The 14257-nt window shown below is 39.3% G+C and overlaps 2 protein-coding genes across 5 annotated transcripts in view; one reads left to right on the top strand and one right to left on the bottom strand.

The window, feature by feature from the left end:
• ESCO2 (establishment of sister chromatid cohesion N-acetyltransferase 2) overlaps nucleotides 1–5677 on the bottom strand; it is a 22890-nt gene extending 17213 nt beyond the window's left edge. The window contains exons 1-2 of the mRNA XM_008575883.1: nucleotides 5625–5677; nucleotides 4379–4765 (exon numbers count right to left, since the gene is read on the bottom strand). Of these exons, the coding sequence (XP_008574105.1) occupies nucleotides 4379–4765; nucleotides 5625–5677 (440 nt within the window). The remainder of the gene's footprint in view (nucleotides 1–4378; nucleotides 4766–5624) is intronic.
• A 2588-nt stretch (nucleotides 5678–8265) lies between these two features.
• CCDC25 (coiled-coil domain containing 25) overlaps nucleotides 8266–14257 on the top strand; it is a 32430-nt gene continuing 26438 nt past the window's right edge. For 2 of the 4 annotated variants that reach the window (XM_008575877.1, XM_008575875.1), the window contains exons 1-2: nucleotides 8266–8387; nucleotides 13222–13269. In XM_008575877.1, coding sequence (XP_008574099.1) covers nucleotides 8360–8387; nucleotides 13222–13269 — 76 coding nt within the window. In that variant the 5' untranslated portion in view covers nucleotides 8266–8359. The other 2 variants (XM_008575879.1, XM_008575878.1) reach the window with 2 other exon arrangements.

Raw genomic sequence — 14257 nt, forward strand, 5'->3', positions numbered from 1 at the left:
AAGAGAGAGAGAGAGAGAGAGAGAGAAACCAAAGAGAAGCAACCTGAAAAAAGAGAGAGAGAGAGAGAGAGAGAGAGAAACCAAAGAGAAGCAACCTGAAAAGAGCTCCCAATGGCCAAAGCTGGAACAATTTGAGCAATGAAATAAATAACGTATTGAATTATAACCCCAAATGTAAAATAAATATTTATGAATCCATAGTGATAAGCATCCATAACACCATTTATTTATTTAAATGATTAAATAAATGAGGGAGAAGAGAAAAATCTTCCTTAGAGTAGAATTTCAAACAGTATTTCCCCCTACAGGAGATGGAGCTTTATCCCCACTGCCCCCCTGAAAGGGGAGGATTGACTTAGTGACTAGATTCCAAAATAAGAGAGTACAGAAAAAGAAAAATAATAACTTTACAGTGGACAAACCTGGCAAACATGACCTTAAGCTAGTGAAGGTTACTCTAGTGATGTCGTATGGCTATCATGTACCCCCTCTGATTTGGTGAGAAGGACACTTCACTCCTGAGGTATTCTTTTACAAAATCCCATTACCCCAGTCTAATCATGAGAAAAATATCAGACACAGATTCACAGACATTCTACAGGATATCTGGCTAGTACTCCTCAAGACTGTCAAGGTCATGAAAAATACAGAAACAAGGAAAAGACTGAGAAAATGCCACAGACAAGAGGAGACTAAAGAGACATTACACTAAATGTGATGTGGTACCCTGGACTGGATTCTATAACAGAAAGATAACATTAGAGGAAAACTCCAAATAAAGTCTAGAGTTTAATTAACAGTAATATACCAATTCCAGTTTCTTAGTTTTTACAAAGGTGCTAAGGTAATACACGATGTTAACCATGGAGGAAATAGGTCGAGGAATATACAGCAATTCTCTGTACTATCTTTATGATTTTTCTGTAAATCTAAACTTATGGCAAAATAAAAAGAGTATTAAAAAAAAGACCAAGGGGCTGGCTGGTTAACTCAGCTGTTAACAAGGTCAAGGGTTCAGATCCCTGTATCAGCTAGCGACCCAAAAAAAAAAAAAGGACCAAAGTTAAAATAGCAGTTGATGTGAGAAAAATAATAAATTGAAAATGGGCTATTTAGTAAAAAGCAAATTTTAACTTTGCACTGAAAAATAATTAGAGCCCGTCCTCTAGGAGTAAGACCATGGCAGGTGAGAGTCTGATCTGCTATGGGTAAGTTACTTCACCTAAGTCCATTTCCTCATCTATAAAATGGGTACAATAAAACCTATTTCCCAGGACTGTTGAGAGAATTAAATGGCAAATCATAGTTATTATATAATAAACTCCAGTCATTGTAGATTACTTTAATGAATTTTACTACATTCTGTACTATCTGTATTATTTTTATTCACTAAATATTTTTCTTAAGGACAATGTACTAAAATAAATTTATTTAAAAAAAATTATAACTATTGTAAATAGAAGCCATTATTTCTCTGTTATGTGTTGTTATATTAGTGCTAGGAGTGCAACCCACAGGAAACATAACATATATTAAATACTTCCTGGTACATATTCAGCACTTAGGAAATCTAGTTATTAACATTACATCTCAGAATTATCATACTGAATAATTATCCTATATATCATTAGATCCTCTAAGGGCTACTGTTTCAAATTGTTCTTTTAGTTTTGTCTTTTGGTTTCCTTCCTATGAGCTACAGTTTCTCACTACCATCAGCATGTCTACTCCTAGAATTTTAATTTATTTCTGAATTTATACATATAAACAAAGAGGTGAAGTTATCAAGAATCTCATTGGTAAGTAAAAAGTTAACCTCTTTTTATATTCACAATTTAGTACATATTGTTCGATTAAACAGTGACACCATAAATTAGTAATAGGATTTCAGACCTAAGAGGAATTTAAAAATTAAGATTAATCCCTTACTTTAGAGATCTCTTCCTAGATCACACAGCTAAACAGCAGTAGACCTAGACATAATCCCAGGGTTCCTGATGCTCAATTTCAGTGTCATTTCTATGGCTTAGCAAGTTCTGCTCACAATTGGGTTTTGATCACAAATATATATATAACATAAATTGTTTTACTCCTTCCTATTATTTTGGGGAAAAAGTAGGATAGGTGTAATTTTATAATGAGAACACCCAACTCTAGAGAGCTTAAGTAACTTGGCCACAGCCACAGACAAATTAAGGATCAGTATTTTGTCTAAGGTATTAACCCAAGATCTGCTTGTATCCTGCTTTTCAAAATGTACTGCTTCACTACAGATAACAGTGTCACAGAGATAAACACAAAGATACTAACCACAGGCATATTACTGAAAAAAAAAAAAAAGAGCCAGAAAATATTATTGCATGGAATTTCATATTGACACGTAATGAAGCATTATTACGAGTTGCCAAACTTGTGTGAGAAGTTTTCTTACTTACTTGTCTTTTTCTCACAAAAAGAATCCTCTGAAGGCTCATTTTTTTCACTTGAAGAAACTACTCCATCTGATGAATCCTGAAAATAATGAACAGATAAAAAAGAGTAAATGAAGACTGTAATTGCATTATATTTAGTGAATGTATCCCAATAGATCTGCTTCTAAAACAAAATATTTAGTTTATTATGAATTACATTTCATATTGTGATTTTCAATCTATTTTCAGGAAAATTTCCTATGTAATCATTAAATGTACATCATCTTTTAGAAGCCAGAGTGCACATATTGGAATTTGTCATCCTATCAAAAATGTATTGTGCTTCCTGATAAAGATGGCAGAATGAAGATTATAGACCATCCCTTCTGCAATAATAAAATGAATAAAAAAATTGTAAAATGGCAAAATTTCACAGCAGGCACCAAACTAAAAAGTGACTTTTTGTCATAAATGTTGAAAACGAGCAGCCAAGGAAAGGAAAATAACATTCTTAAGTAACATTCTAGAGTCTCCCACAAAGGTTCCCACTTTTTGAGTAGTAACAGGGAAGTGAGAAAATTAGGAAAAATCCTGACAAATTTCACTAATACTACTAATTGGGTGAGATCTAGGGTATACACAGCTTGGGGAAAAGAGAAAAAACTCTTGATTAAAACAGAACTCTAGGGTATACACAGCTTGGGGAAAAGAGAAAAAACTCTTGATTAAAACAGAACTCCTATTCAAGAGCACAGTGTCTCAGCAGATGTGGGATTAGCTCATCTGTTTGCCATTTCTCAGGGCTCCATAATGAGTTGGTGAAAGGTATCGTCATGAAAATCAGATTCACTCTTACTAGCAGAGGTGCATCCTAGCAGTGGGTATTCAGCAAAATCTGAAAAGACAACAGAATCCAGTTCTACAAATTTAAGATGCACAAAAGCCCAGCTTCTCAGACTACTAAAAACTAGACAGAACTCAATACCTAGTCTCTTAAAGTGAAGCTCAAAAAAGAAAAGGAAAATAAAGCAGAAAAGGGTGTTGCAGAGAATTCACCAGGTCACCATATAAAGGCTGTATCTTCATTACCAAGGAGATAATAATCAGGTAATGGATGGAGAAACTCCAGACTCCCTCTACTTTGTTTCGCTGAATTGAGAAAACTGTAGCTTAAGCTGTGCCCCTAACTTTTTTTCAACTGAGGTAAACATATACAGTGAAATGCAGAGGTATATAGTACAGTTTGATAAATTTTGATAAACTTACATATCCATGTAACCAAATTCTTTATCAAGACACAGGGGTGTTTTGTTGGTAGAAAAAGAATATGAAGAATTAGTAGAATTAGACTGTCGGCAAGCACGTCTCATTTAACAACATACTTTGCAATACTTGATAAACAGGAGGAAACATTTACAGTGGAGACTACAAACTTAAATGCCTTCAAGGGCAACAGCTAAGTAAAATTAATATCAAAGCTAGACTGATCTAAATATATAAAGGAGGGTACTTCAGAAAGTTTGTGGAAAGATTTGTATTATCTTTTAATCCTATTTTTCCACCAACTTTCTGAAACACCCTCATACATACACTGACTTAGTGTAGGGAAATGAAGAGACCATAACTGCCAAATGGTGTGATGTCAAATGATATGATACTCAGCTCTGAGATTACTGCTGTGCAGAAATGGGGGCTCAACTTTGCCATACCTTTCAATTCTTCATGAGACACCAGAAATCTGTTTTCTTGCATTTAAAAAAAAGTTGGCTCAAATTTTTTTTTTTTTTTATCATGTAGGCCAACCAAAACATCCATCGGCTGGATTTGACCACTAATTTATAATCTTTGCCACTGAGTCCTGAAATTTAGGTGATCACCAATTTATAATCTTTCCATTGAGTTTTGAAATTTAGATGACTACAAGAGGTATAAACTAGTTAAATTTGAGAGGAAGCAGTGAGGAAGACAATGATGAGAGGTGGGTTAGGAGGGAAAGAACTGTAGAGTTTGAATTGCTGAAGGGAAGAGATTTATCTTCATTATTAGTTTTTAGACAAGTGGATCCACTCTCTTTAATCAGCTTTCTCTCCAGTGGATTGAGGTACCATTTATTTTTTTTGTAAAAAGACACAGTGGACAAAACAGATTTAAAGGGTGAACCTTGATTTGTGGATGACAATCTATTTTTTTTAGTTATTTTGTGTGGACTTGAAATTAAATGGCCTTGTTGAGAACAGTGTGCTTTTTCTTCATTTTCATCACTGCTTTGACAAAAGTGCTGTTTATTAGGTGATGGAAACAGATTTTCAGTAAAGTCCAAAATTAATTTCTTTGATGGAATGTCTGATAATAGACTAGGAAAAGAAACAAAGTCCATTGATAAGTTCATTATTTTGCATCGAAATTTATGTAAATCTACTGCTATGTAATAAACTCTACCTATAGATCATATTAAGAACCATACATCCTTTGAGAAGCAAACGCTAAAAGGAAAAAAAAACCCCTCCCCACCAAACATACATTCAAATCATCTATTAGTTCATCTAACAGTAGGATTCTCAAGTTCTGACTTTATCAAACAAAGCATTCAATATCTTCCCAAAGTAAGATTCCAATAATGTTCACAAAAACAAACATTGTTTACAAAGAAGCTTTGATATACATGTATTTGTGTTGTGTATTTTGAACTCTATTTCTATGTCTTGGCCATATGCAAATTATAGACTATATATTTTGTTGAACTGGCTACAAGAAGTCACCTATAATATTTAGTTCTCTGTAATAAACTGACCCCCTCGGGCCTTTTCTCTGGGGAGTAATTTATGTCTCGGGTATGACATGTAGTAAGTACTGAGTATACAGACTTTCTACAATACTTACAGACAAGAATCTACTGTATGCAAAACACTGTGTTAAATACTACAGAAAAAAGTGGAAAGAAACAAGGTAATAAAAGATTTGACATACTTCTTAGCCACAGAAAACAGCTTTCTTTGATTCCCTCCCAAAGGACTAAATAATTCATTATGAAATCTTACTTTCAGACTAGACATTAGAATATTTTCTATTTCTAGACTAGAATTAGAATACAGAATATTACTATAGCCACAAGGAGGAGGCTAATGGAAGAATAGAAATTTTAACATATAAGAGAGAAAACAATACAAAAAAGTAGATTTTTCTAAGAGTTTCTATCCATAGGATGAGACTCACCTGTCACAGTCCAAAGAATGATGCTTCCTCTTCCTTGGAGTAAAAGCTGCCATGTTAATTGAATTCCTAATAGCAACAGAACAATAGCCAAATTCAACAAAAGGGTATAAAATACAACAGCAAAGTTATAATTTAAAAGTCTGAAAAGTTTTCAGATGGGTGATGTTTCATAATGATCCAAGAAAAGTGTTTTCTAGAAAGAAAATTACTTTAACATGATTTAAACCAAGAATACAAATGAAAAAAGAGAGAAAACACTACACAACAGTAGCAAATAAGAATAGAAAATAAAAGCAGGGGCCATATATTCAGGCTCATGAGAATTAGGGAAAAATAATTTTTTTTTCCGCTGAAGTAGGGATCACATATGTTTCCAGCTGGAAAATGATCCTAACAAGGAGGAAATTGTTTTTAACCTAATTCAGGGCACACTTCTCCCTTTTAATTAGCCTACTTAATTCATAACAGTTTAAACACTTCATCTCCTGGATACCTTCCTGGACATTGCTCTCATGCCATCCTCCCTCACCCCACTGTTAGGTGTCCCGTTCTCTGCTTCCATTGCACTACTGGCTTCCTTTATTATTCCGTAAACACCTTTTCTTGTTGAGCCATTTCAACAATCCGTACGGTCAATGAAGGCAGAGACCGTTTGCCACTTTTCATCAGAGCCCAGCAAGAAAATGGTTGTGAAGCAAAATCCTCCCCCATTTTGCTAGCTGAGGAACCTTGAGCCAGTAGTTCGCTTATTTATAAAATGCCCTAGACGTCGTGAGGCTGCTGAAAATAAGTATAATCATGCACATAAACGCTCAAGCAGAAGATAAGTTGCTCAATAAGTTAATTCCCTTCCCTTCCTTTGGATCAAGTATATTCCTCCCCCCGCCAAAAGTACACAAGCGTAATTTCACAGCTAAACAAACAGAAAGACCGGGGTCTCTAGGGATTAATGTCGAGCTGTGGCATAAGGAAGAGCCTTCTGGGGCTGAGCGAGGAGAGGGAAGGAAAGCGTCTCTGTCCCTGCCTCCTGTCAGGGCAAGCGGACAAGCAACGCCGGCGTCAGGAAGATGGAAACCGGCGCCCGGGAGTGTGGGGAACCGGCCGGTGGCTTCAGTCCGGGTCCCACGACCCGCCAAGCCCGGAGCAAAAGCTCTCTTCCCCGACATCCACCCCCACGTTCCACAGAATCTCCCGTTCTCCGCTGTCTTCTACCCCGCGCCATGGCCCTCCGCCGCGGTTACCAGCACCTCAGAGAAGGGTGACCTCTTCTCAGCCGGGCCGCTAGCTCCGTGAATGTGTTCAAATGATCGCGCGCCAGGCAAGGAGCAAGCCCCTGCGCTCTGATTCGCCGCTGCCCAGCGCTTCCACGGGCTGGCTCGGTGATTGGTCGCTCCTTAGTCCTTGCCCCGCCCGCCTGGGAGGCTGTCTCCAAGATTCTCCCGCCCTAGGGAGGCGGGAAGCTCTCTGCTCAGGGAAACCACGCCTCCCGCAATCCTTTACAGTAACGCCGGGCTCCATTCCCGGGGCCATGTTTCAGTGCATGCTGGGAATTGTAGTTTTCGGCCCAGCTGGGCCGGAGGTGCCTCCTGGGGTCACTTGGTGTGAGTTTTTGTAAAGTAGCATCTTCAAGATTCTGGAGGCACTCACGTATTTTTCAGATTTGAAGCTCGATCGTTAGTTTCACGTTTTAAAATTATTAATTTTTCAAGTAAAATTTAAAAAGTTAAATCAGGGCATGAACGCTCTTGGCATTCTTAGACGCTTTCCGTGTGTCGTTTGATTTACTCCTCACCACAATCGACGAGATATTAGTATCATCCGCATTTTAGAGAAAAAAACAGCCTGAAAACGATCACTATTCACAGAACACGGTTACATTCTTGCTTTGGGAAACTTCCTAAAGCACTTGCTGGTTGCTCGCTATTATTATCTTTGTGTCCCCAGCTCCTGGTACAGTGTCTGGCACATTTTTAGTCCATTTTAGAGAAAAAAACAGCTTGAAAACGATCACTATTCACAGAACACGGTTACATTCTTGCTTTGGGAAACCTCCTAAAGCACTTGCTGTTTGCTCGCTATTATTATCTTTGTGTCCCCAGCTCCTGGTACAGTGTCTGGCACATTTTTAGTTCCGGATAAATGTAGTTGAGTGAGGCACTCAAGTTCATAGAATGAAGTCAGTCCGAATGAAGTAAGACATAACCAGGTCCAAGCTAGCTGCGGTGGGAACTCTGCATGGGCAAGATCACCTCACTTCAAGCAGGAGGCCCTCTGAGGGTCAGAGGTTTGGGACTCCCCGAATCTCACAGGGAGAACAGACCTAGAGGCGGAACAGTCTGAGTGCCAACCCCAGGAGGCGTCCTGCCTCTGGTGACTATCAGCAGCAACTCGTTCGAGTGCTCCCTGGGTTCTAGGCCCTTGACGCCTATTAGCTTATTAAAATGTCCTATGAGCTAGCTGTTGCAGTATCGCCTTCGTTTCGCAGCTGAGGAGAGGGAGGCACAGGGAGGTTAACATGGTGCCCCAGACGCTGCACCGAGCGCCGCTCCCGCCAGCCCCTTCGCCGCGCCAGCACTAAAGATGGCGCTGCCGGCCGGCGTTAGACGCGGCCTCACGTCCGCCGGAAGTGGCGCAGGAGTTCCGGGGAGCGGCCGGCCGCCGCGCCGGTGGGATCCTGAACTTGGCGAGACCGGGGCCGCTGCTGGGCGCGGGAGCCGTCGCGCAGCCGCTGGACCATGGTGTTCTACTTCAGCAGCCACGGCGGTGAGTGGGGGCCGAGCGCGCCTAGGCCCCTGGCGTCGTCCCCTCGTCAGGGCCTGGGGCGCGGAGGGACGGCGTCCGGCTGTGTGAACGTCCGGAGTTGTCCGCGTCCGGGCAAGTCCGCCCGTCGCGTCCGGGACCCGGACAGAGCTTGGGGCTTCTTCACACACACGCCCGCATCCCAAGTCTTTTTCGTCCCCTTGTTGTCCTTATTCTGGCTGCACCGGGGTGATTACCCACTCGGAGACACCTGCCAGCAGCTCCGCCTTCCGGGAGGTGCGCCTCAGCCTTCGGGGGAAGGGCGGAGGGCCCGGCCTGCAACAGAAAGCGGTAAAAAGACCCTGGAATGGCGATCAGGCCACTCACCAGGCAGTTGACGTCCCAGATCTTGGAAAGTGATGTATGATAATGCTTCTGATTATTTTGGCGGGCAAGGAAAGGTTACTTTTCGTTTCCAGGAGTTGGTGCATCTCAACTTTGTTTTTTCAGCTCAGGTGGGTCCCCTTGTTAACTCGTGCTCCATCAAGAGAGCTCTGGCCGATCTTTTCCAAGATGCCGTTCCTGGCCTAGCTCCCACCCGAGGTTGCTTAGGTATACCTGTTATGGACCCACTTAAAATCTCTAGGTGCACCTTTAGCGTTGCACTTATCACATGGTGTCAGATGTTCTCTGCTTGAGCTATAGTAGTATAAGCCGCCTGAGGGCATGGACAGGATCTCTTCTCTTGTTTCCCTAGCATAGCGTCTGGTCCATGATAGTTCTTAGTAAATGTTGGTTGAATAAATGAATGGTATTTTTTTGACTTATACCACTGTATTCTATTGCTGCTCTCCATGCCTGCTTTTTAAGGGTGAGACTGAAGTGGAACCAGCTCCATGTTGTTTGTGTGGGTTTGAACAGTGTGGCACTTTCTTTTTAGAGGGGGGAAAATTGAGGCCCAGAGAAGTTGTAACTCACAGACCCTTGCTCCTTTCTCTCCATCACACTGTGACGTCTCACTTTTTTCAGTTGTTTAGACTTCCATAGTGTGCCATAACCTATTTCTCTGCTCTCATAGATTTGGTTTGTTTTACCCATATTGTTAAAATTACTAGAAACAAAATTCAAAGCTAGCTTGAAAAATTGTACATTCTTACCAGTGTTAATAGGCCTCCAAGCACTTTCATCCTTGATAACTAAGGCATTTCTTTGAAGCTTCTCTGCTCATGAGAGTCCCCAACAGCATAGGTATCCATACAAGCCCAACAATGGAAAGAAAATATACAGGCAGGGTATATAAGTACTAAATGTATTTTATGCTAGCTGCTATGCTTCCCTTAAAGCTATTCTAATTTATGTGCGTCATGCATACACAGGTGCCCTTAATAGAACAGAATACTTCAGCAGATTTGTGGATCCTACAAGTATTTTTCTCACTGGCTTCCATTATAATGTCAGAATTGCTTCCTGTTGGAAAAATATTTGGCCTCTAAGATCTTTTAAAATTGCAAAGTTAATGGAAAAATATCATAACCTTTCCAATAAAATAGTAGTGAAACTTTACATATTAGTAATACTTGAACATACTGCATCTTCAGGAAATGAATTTGTATGAATAGCTAAATTTTCAACCAACTGATGGTTTACGGCATAAAAAGTTATTAAAAACGGGAAGATTTCTGTAGAAAGTATTTTAGCCTTTCCTTTTGTTTAAGATTAGTATCTCTGACTAAGACATGTTCCATTTTCATTCTTTCATGCTCTCCTATAATGGAATAATTCAACATTAGTCTTATTATATTTCCACTGTCAAATTCAAGACCATCTGATGTATGGATACCAACAGTTGGCTGATTAAGTCCACTTGTATTTTTAGTAACTGTTAATATCTATCTCAAAATAGTTGCTCTGTAAATTGTGAAATTATAACAGCACCTCTGAAGTTGGGTTGTTTGTTGCATTTGAATCAGGTATATTTAAAATGACTAGTTCCTATACTAATCAAACGTATTATTTGGGTAAGCATAATAAATGTACTAGAATAATTCGATTTACTTTTCCTTCCTCTTTTAAACATGGAAAGGGGCTTAATTCAGACTTCTTGCTCAAAAGTCATTTTCTATTTTGATTTATTTTCTATTTTGATGTAGTCTTTCAGAAAAGTTGTAAGAATAATAAAAGATTTCCTATGTATCTTTCTCCCACGTTCTCCAAATTCTAACGTTTTACCACCTTTGCCTTATCTCTTTCCCCGTTCTTTGTCTTTCTCTGTCTTTTCTCGCACGCACGCACTCACTCACGTATATGTACACTTTTTTTCCTGAACTGTTTGTTAGTAAGTTACAGTTAACCCTTAAATGCTTCAATATTTATTTCTTTTTGTCTTTTTTCATGTCCGGCAACGGATCGCAACCCTCAGTGTCGCGCCCGTACCGGACCGGGATGGCAATGGGATCGCAAACCTCGGTGTTGGCGCCCGCACCTCGCTCAGCCAGTGAGCGGGAACCGGTCTGTATGTGGGATCCGAACCCTCGGCGGGAGCGCCACCGTGCTCCCAAGCGGCGCACTGTAGCAGTGTGCCACCGGGCCGGCCCTTCAATATTTATTTCTAAAATCAAGAGCATACTCTTATCAAAAGACAATCTTTATTATCAAAATCAGGAAATTAACATTGCAACAATACTATTATTTAATCAACAGGCTTTATTCAGTTTTCATCAGTGTCCTAATGTATTTATAACAAAAGAAAATTACAAATCATTGTTGCGTTCAGTTGTCATTACTCTTTAGCCTCCTCCAGTCTGGAGCAATTGCTCAGTCTTTGTCTTTCATGAAATTGTTAGTTCAATTATTTTGTAGATTGCCCTTCAGTTTAGGTTTGTTGCAGTCAATTTCTCAATCACCTTATTTAATAGGTCAATCATCAAAGCATTCCCTTGTCGTTCTCTTGGGCATAACTTAGATAGCTTGGCCTGCAGAGACAACTTTGTTTTATTTCAATTACTTTTAAAGTTACTTTTGTTCTGATTACAAAAGCCATCTGTACATTTTGTAAGCAAGCTACCCAGGGTAGCATGTTAACAGATGTATATCCTTCCATACATATAAAGAAAATATGTGCATATATAAAAAATACACATGTAAACATGTGTATGTATACACCATTATGTATTCATTTATTTTTTTATAAATTGAATCTTACTGTATATAGATACAGAAAATATTGTCCTGCCACTTAATTTCTTCATCCTTTCTTTTTAATGGGTATGTGGTATTGTGTTTATGAATGTTCTATAATATATTTAACTAGTCTGTATTAATGGATGTTTAGGTTGTAAAAAGAACATCATTTCTTGGAGGAGTATTTTAGTAGGATATACTCATAGTGGTAACGTTATAGAATTAAAACACTTGAAATATTGCCAGGGTATGGAGACAGGCACTGAAACACTTTTTAGTTTTATTCTCATCCTTTCGGCATTTGTTATATGCTATGCTAAGGCCTTATTAAGCTAATATAATGCTGTTATAGATAAGTATTTCTCTTAACCAGTTAATGTAAACATTCTCTTTTTTTCAAGGTATTTCTCACAACTACTTCCAAGTAGTTATGGACTGTAGTCATTATAACTGCTAACCAGAGGAATTGGGAAATTTCCCTCCTCAAGAAAGGCAACTGGGATTGATAATTTAAGAAGCTCCTCATTACTGAAAGTACAAGCAGTCTCTAAGAGAAGGATTTATTTATATATGATAGTGTTGCTCCCTGGCCTTCAGAGCTCCATTTACGTGTGTGTGTTCTGGGGCAACAGCCAACAGACTGTCCAGCCCAACCCAGGACCTATGCTGTCTATCAATATTTATGCTTCAGTATTTATTTATGCTTCACTACTTATTGTCTATCCCAGGCTTTGGAGACTGAGGGCCCAGTGGCTATTAATTCAGGAGTTTAGATCCAACTGGGGTCAAACACATTTTGGTAGACTAGCTTGGAAACCCAGCACCCAGTTATAATTTCAGTAGGAAACTTTTTGTTTGATTCCAGATCAAGGATGTCCATATTAAGACACACTACCTCAGTAAAGCAAATGTCTTTCCTAAAATAAGCCACACCCAGCATTTTCGTTTGATTTAGGATGGTTGTTCCTAACCCTGACTTCACATTAGATTCCCTTGGGTAAAAAAACACAAATGCCCATCCTTGCCCCATCAGAGATTTAGTTTTAGTTGATCTCAGGGGGAGCTGGGGCATAATTAAACCCTAACATACAATTAGGGTTCAGAAACACTGATTAGAAATTTGAGGGCCATGGTTCCCCTGAATGGGGTAGGGAGCCCATTAGAATTTGCAGCACACCTGGGATATAACTAATATTGGCTAAATACAATCATGCAAAATAAAATTTGGCTAACTATAGGAACTTGTTTTTAAATGGTTGAGGTATATAGGTTTTTATGTGTGGTTTTTTTGTTTGTTTGTTTTTAATTTGATGAAGGCGAAATTAAAGGACTGAACTGGAGATTGCCATTTAGCTATATCCCTGAGAAAGTAGGAAGGTAGTAATTTACAAGGATTGGTAAACTTTTTCTGTTTGGGCAAGATAGTAAATATTTTAAACTTTGTGAGTCAATGCTGTCTCTATAGCTATTCTTCTTTGTTTTGCTTTTTTTTCAACCCTTTAAAACTGTGCAAACCATTCTTAGTTCAAGGGCAGTCCCAAAACGGGATGGTCTGGATTTGACCCATGGGACACGGTTTGCCAACCCCTAATCTAAGAATTTGTCGCTTGTTTTCCGCATGAAACAGTTTTGTTGCTGATAAAGTTATCTAATTGTTTTTATTTTTGTTTTGTCTTAGTTAATTCGTCTGCTTACACTATTTACATGGGAAAGGATAAATATGAAAGTAAGTTTCCAAAAGCATTTGATTTTGAAATTTCCTCCAGGTAAGTGTTGTTTTCACTCCCATGCGTGCCACCCCCCATTTGTTGGATATGAGTTTTCAGTAACTACTTTGATACGTCAGTTTTAGAGAAACACGTCACACCCATCATAAGGAATTCCAAAGTATTAACTTTCTTACAATTTAGTTATAACAAATATTTGAACTAATTGGACCATCTGTTGCTTATTAGAAACTTTACAAAGAATTTTGTGGTTATCATTTTGAGTTAGAGTAATATGAATCAGAGGTTAACCTGTGCTAATTTAGATCAAATACTCTGTGGTTTGGACTTTGAAGAGATCATTTTCTGTATTTTTCTTTTTTTAATTACCATTTTTAAGATTAGTGGAAACATATCTATTGGTTTTTTGAGGCTAAAGATGCTCTTTTTAAGTTAAGAAATGTTAGTTTTCTCAGACTTTTGCTACTCTGCTCAGTATGAAATACATTATATATATATATATATATATATTTTTTTTTGTCTTTTTGTCTTTTTTTCGTGACCGGCAACGGATCGCAACCCTCAGTGTCGCGCCCGTACCGGACCGGGACCGGCAACGGGATTGCAACCCTCGGTGTTGCCCCAGCTCCTCGCTCAGCCAGTGAGCCGCAGGTCTGCACGTGGGATCCGAACCCTCGGACGGGAGCGCCGCCGCGCTTCCCAAGCGGCGCACTGTAGCAGTGCGCCACCGGGCCGGCCCGAAATACATTATATCTTGATGTCTGGATTCGTATAACTAAAACAAAAATTTACAGAAAATGCCCATACTCTTTGCTGTGCCCTCTATTTTCTATTTCTGTTTTATTTTAGTTTTAAAAAGCTAGTCCCGGGCCGGCCCGGTGGCGCACTGGATAGTGCGCCGCTTGGGAAGCGCGGTGGCGCTCCTGCTCGAGGGTTCGGATCCCACATACAGACCGGTTCCCGCTCACTGGCTGAGCGAGGCATGGG

The sequence above is a fragment of the Galeopterus variegatus genome, unplaced genomic scaffold (genome assembly GCF_000696425.1).
Source record: "Galeopterus variegatus unplaced genomic scaffold, G_variegatus-3.0.2 Scaffold1249, whole genome shotgun sequence".
In the NCBI taxonomy this organism is placed as follows: Eukaryota; Metazoa; Chordata; class Mammalia; order Dermoptera; family Cynocephalidae; genus Galeopterus; species Galeopterus variegatus.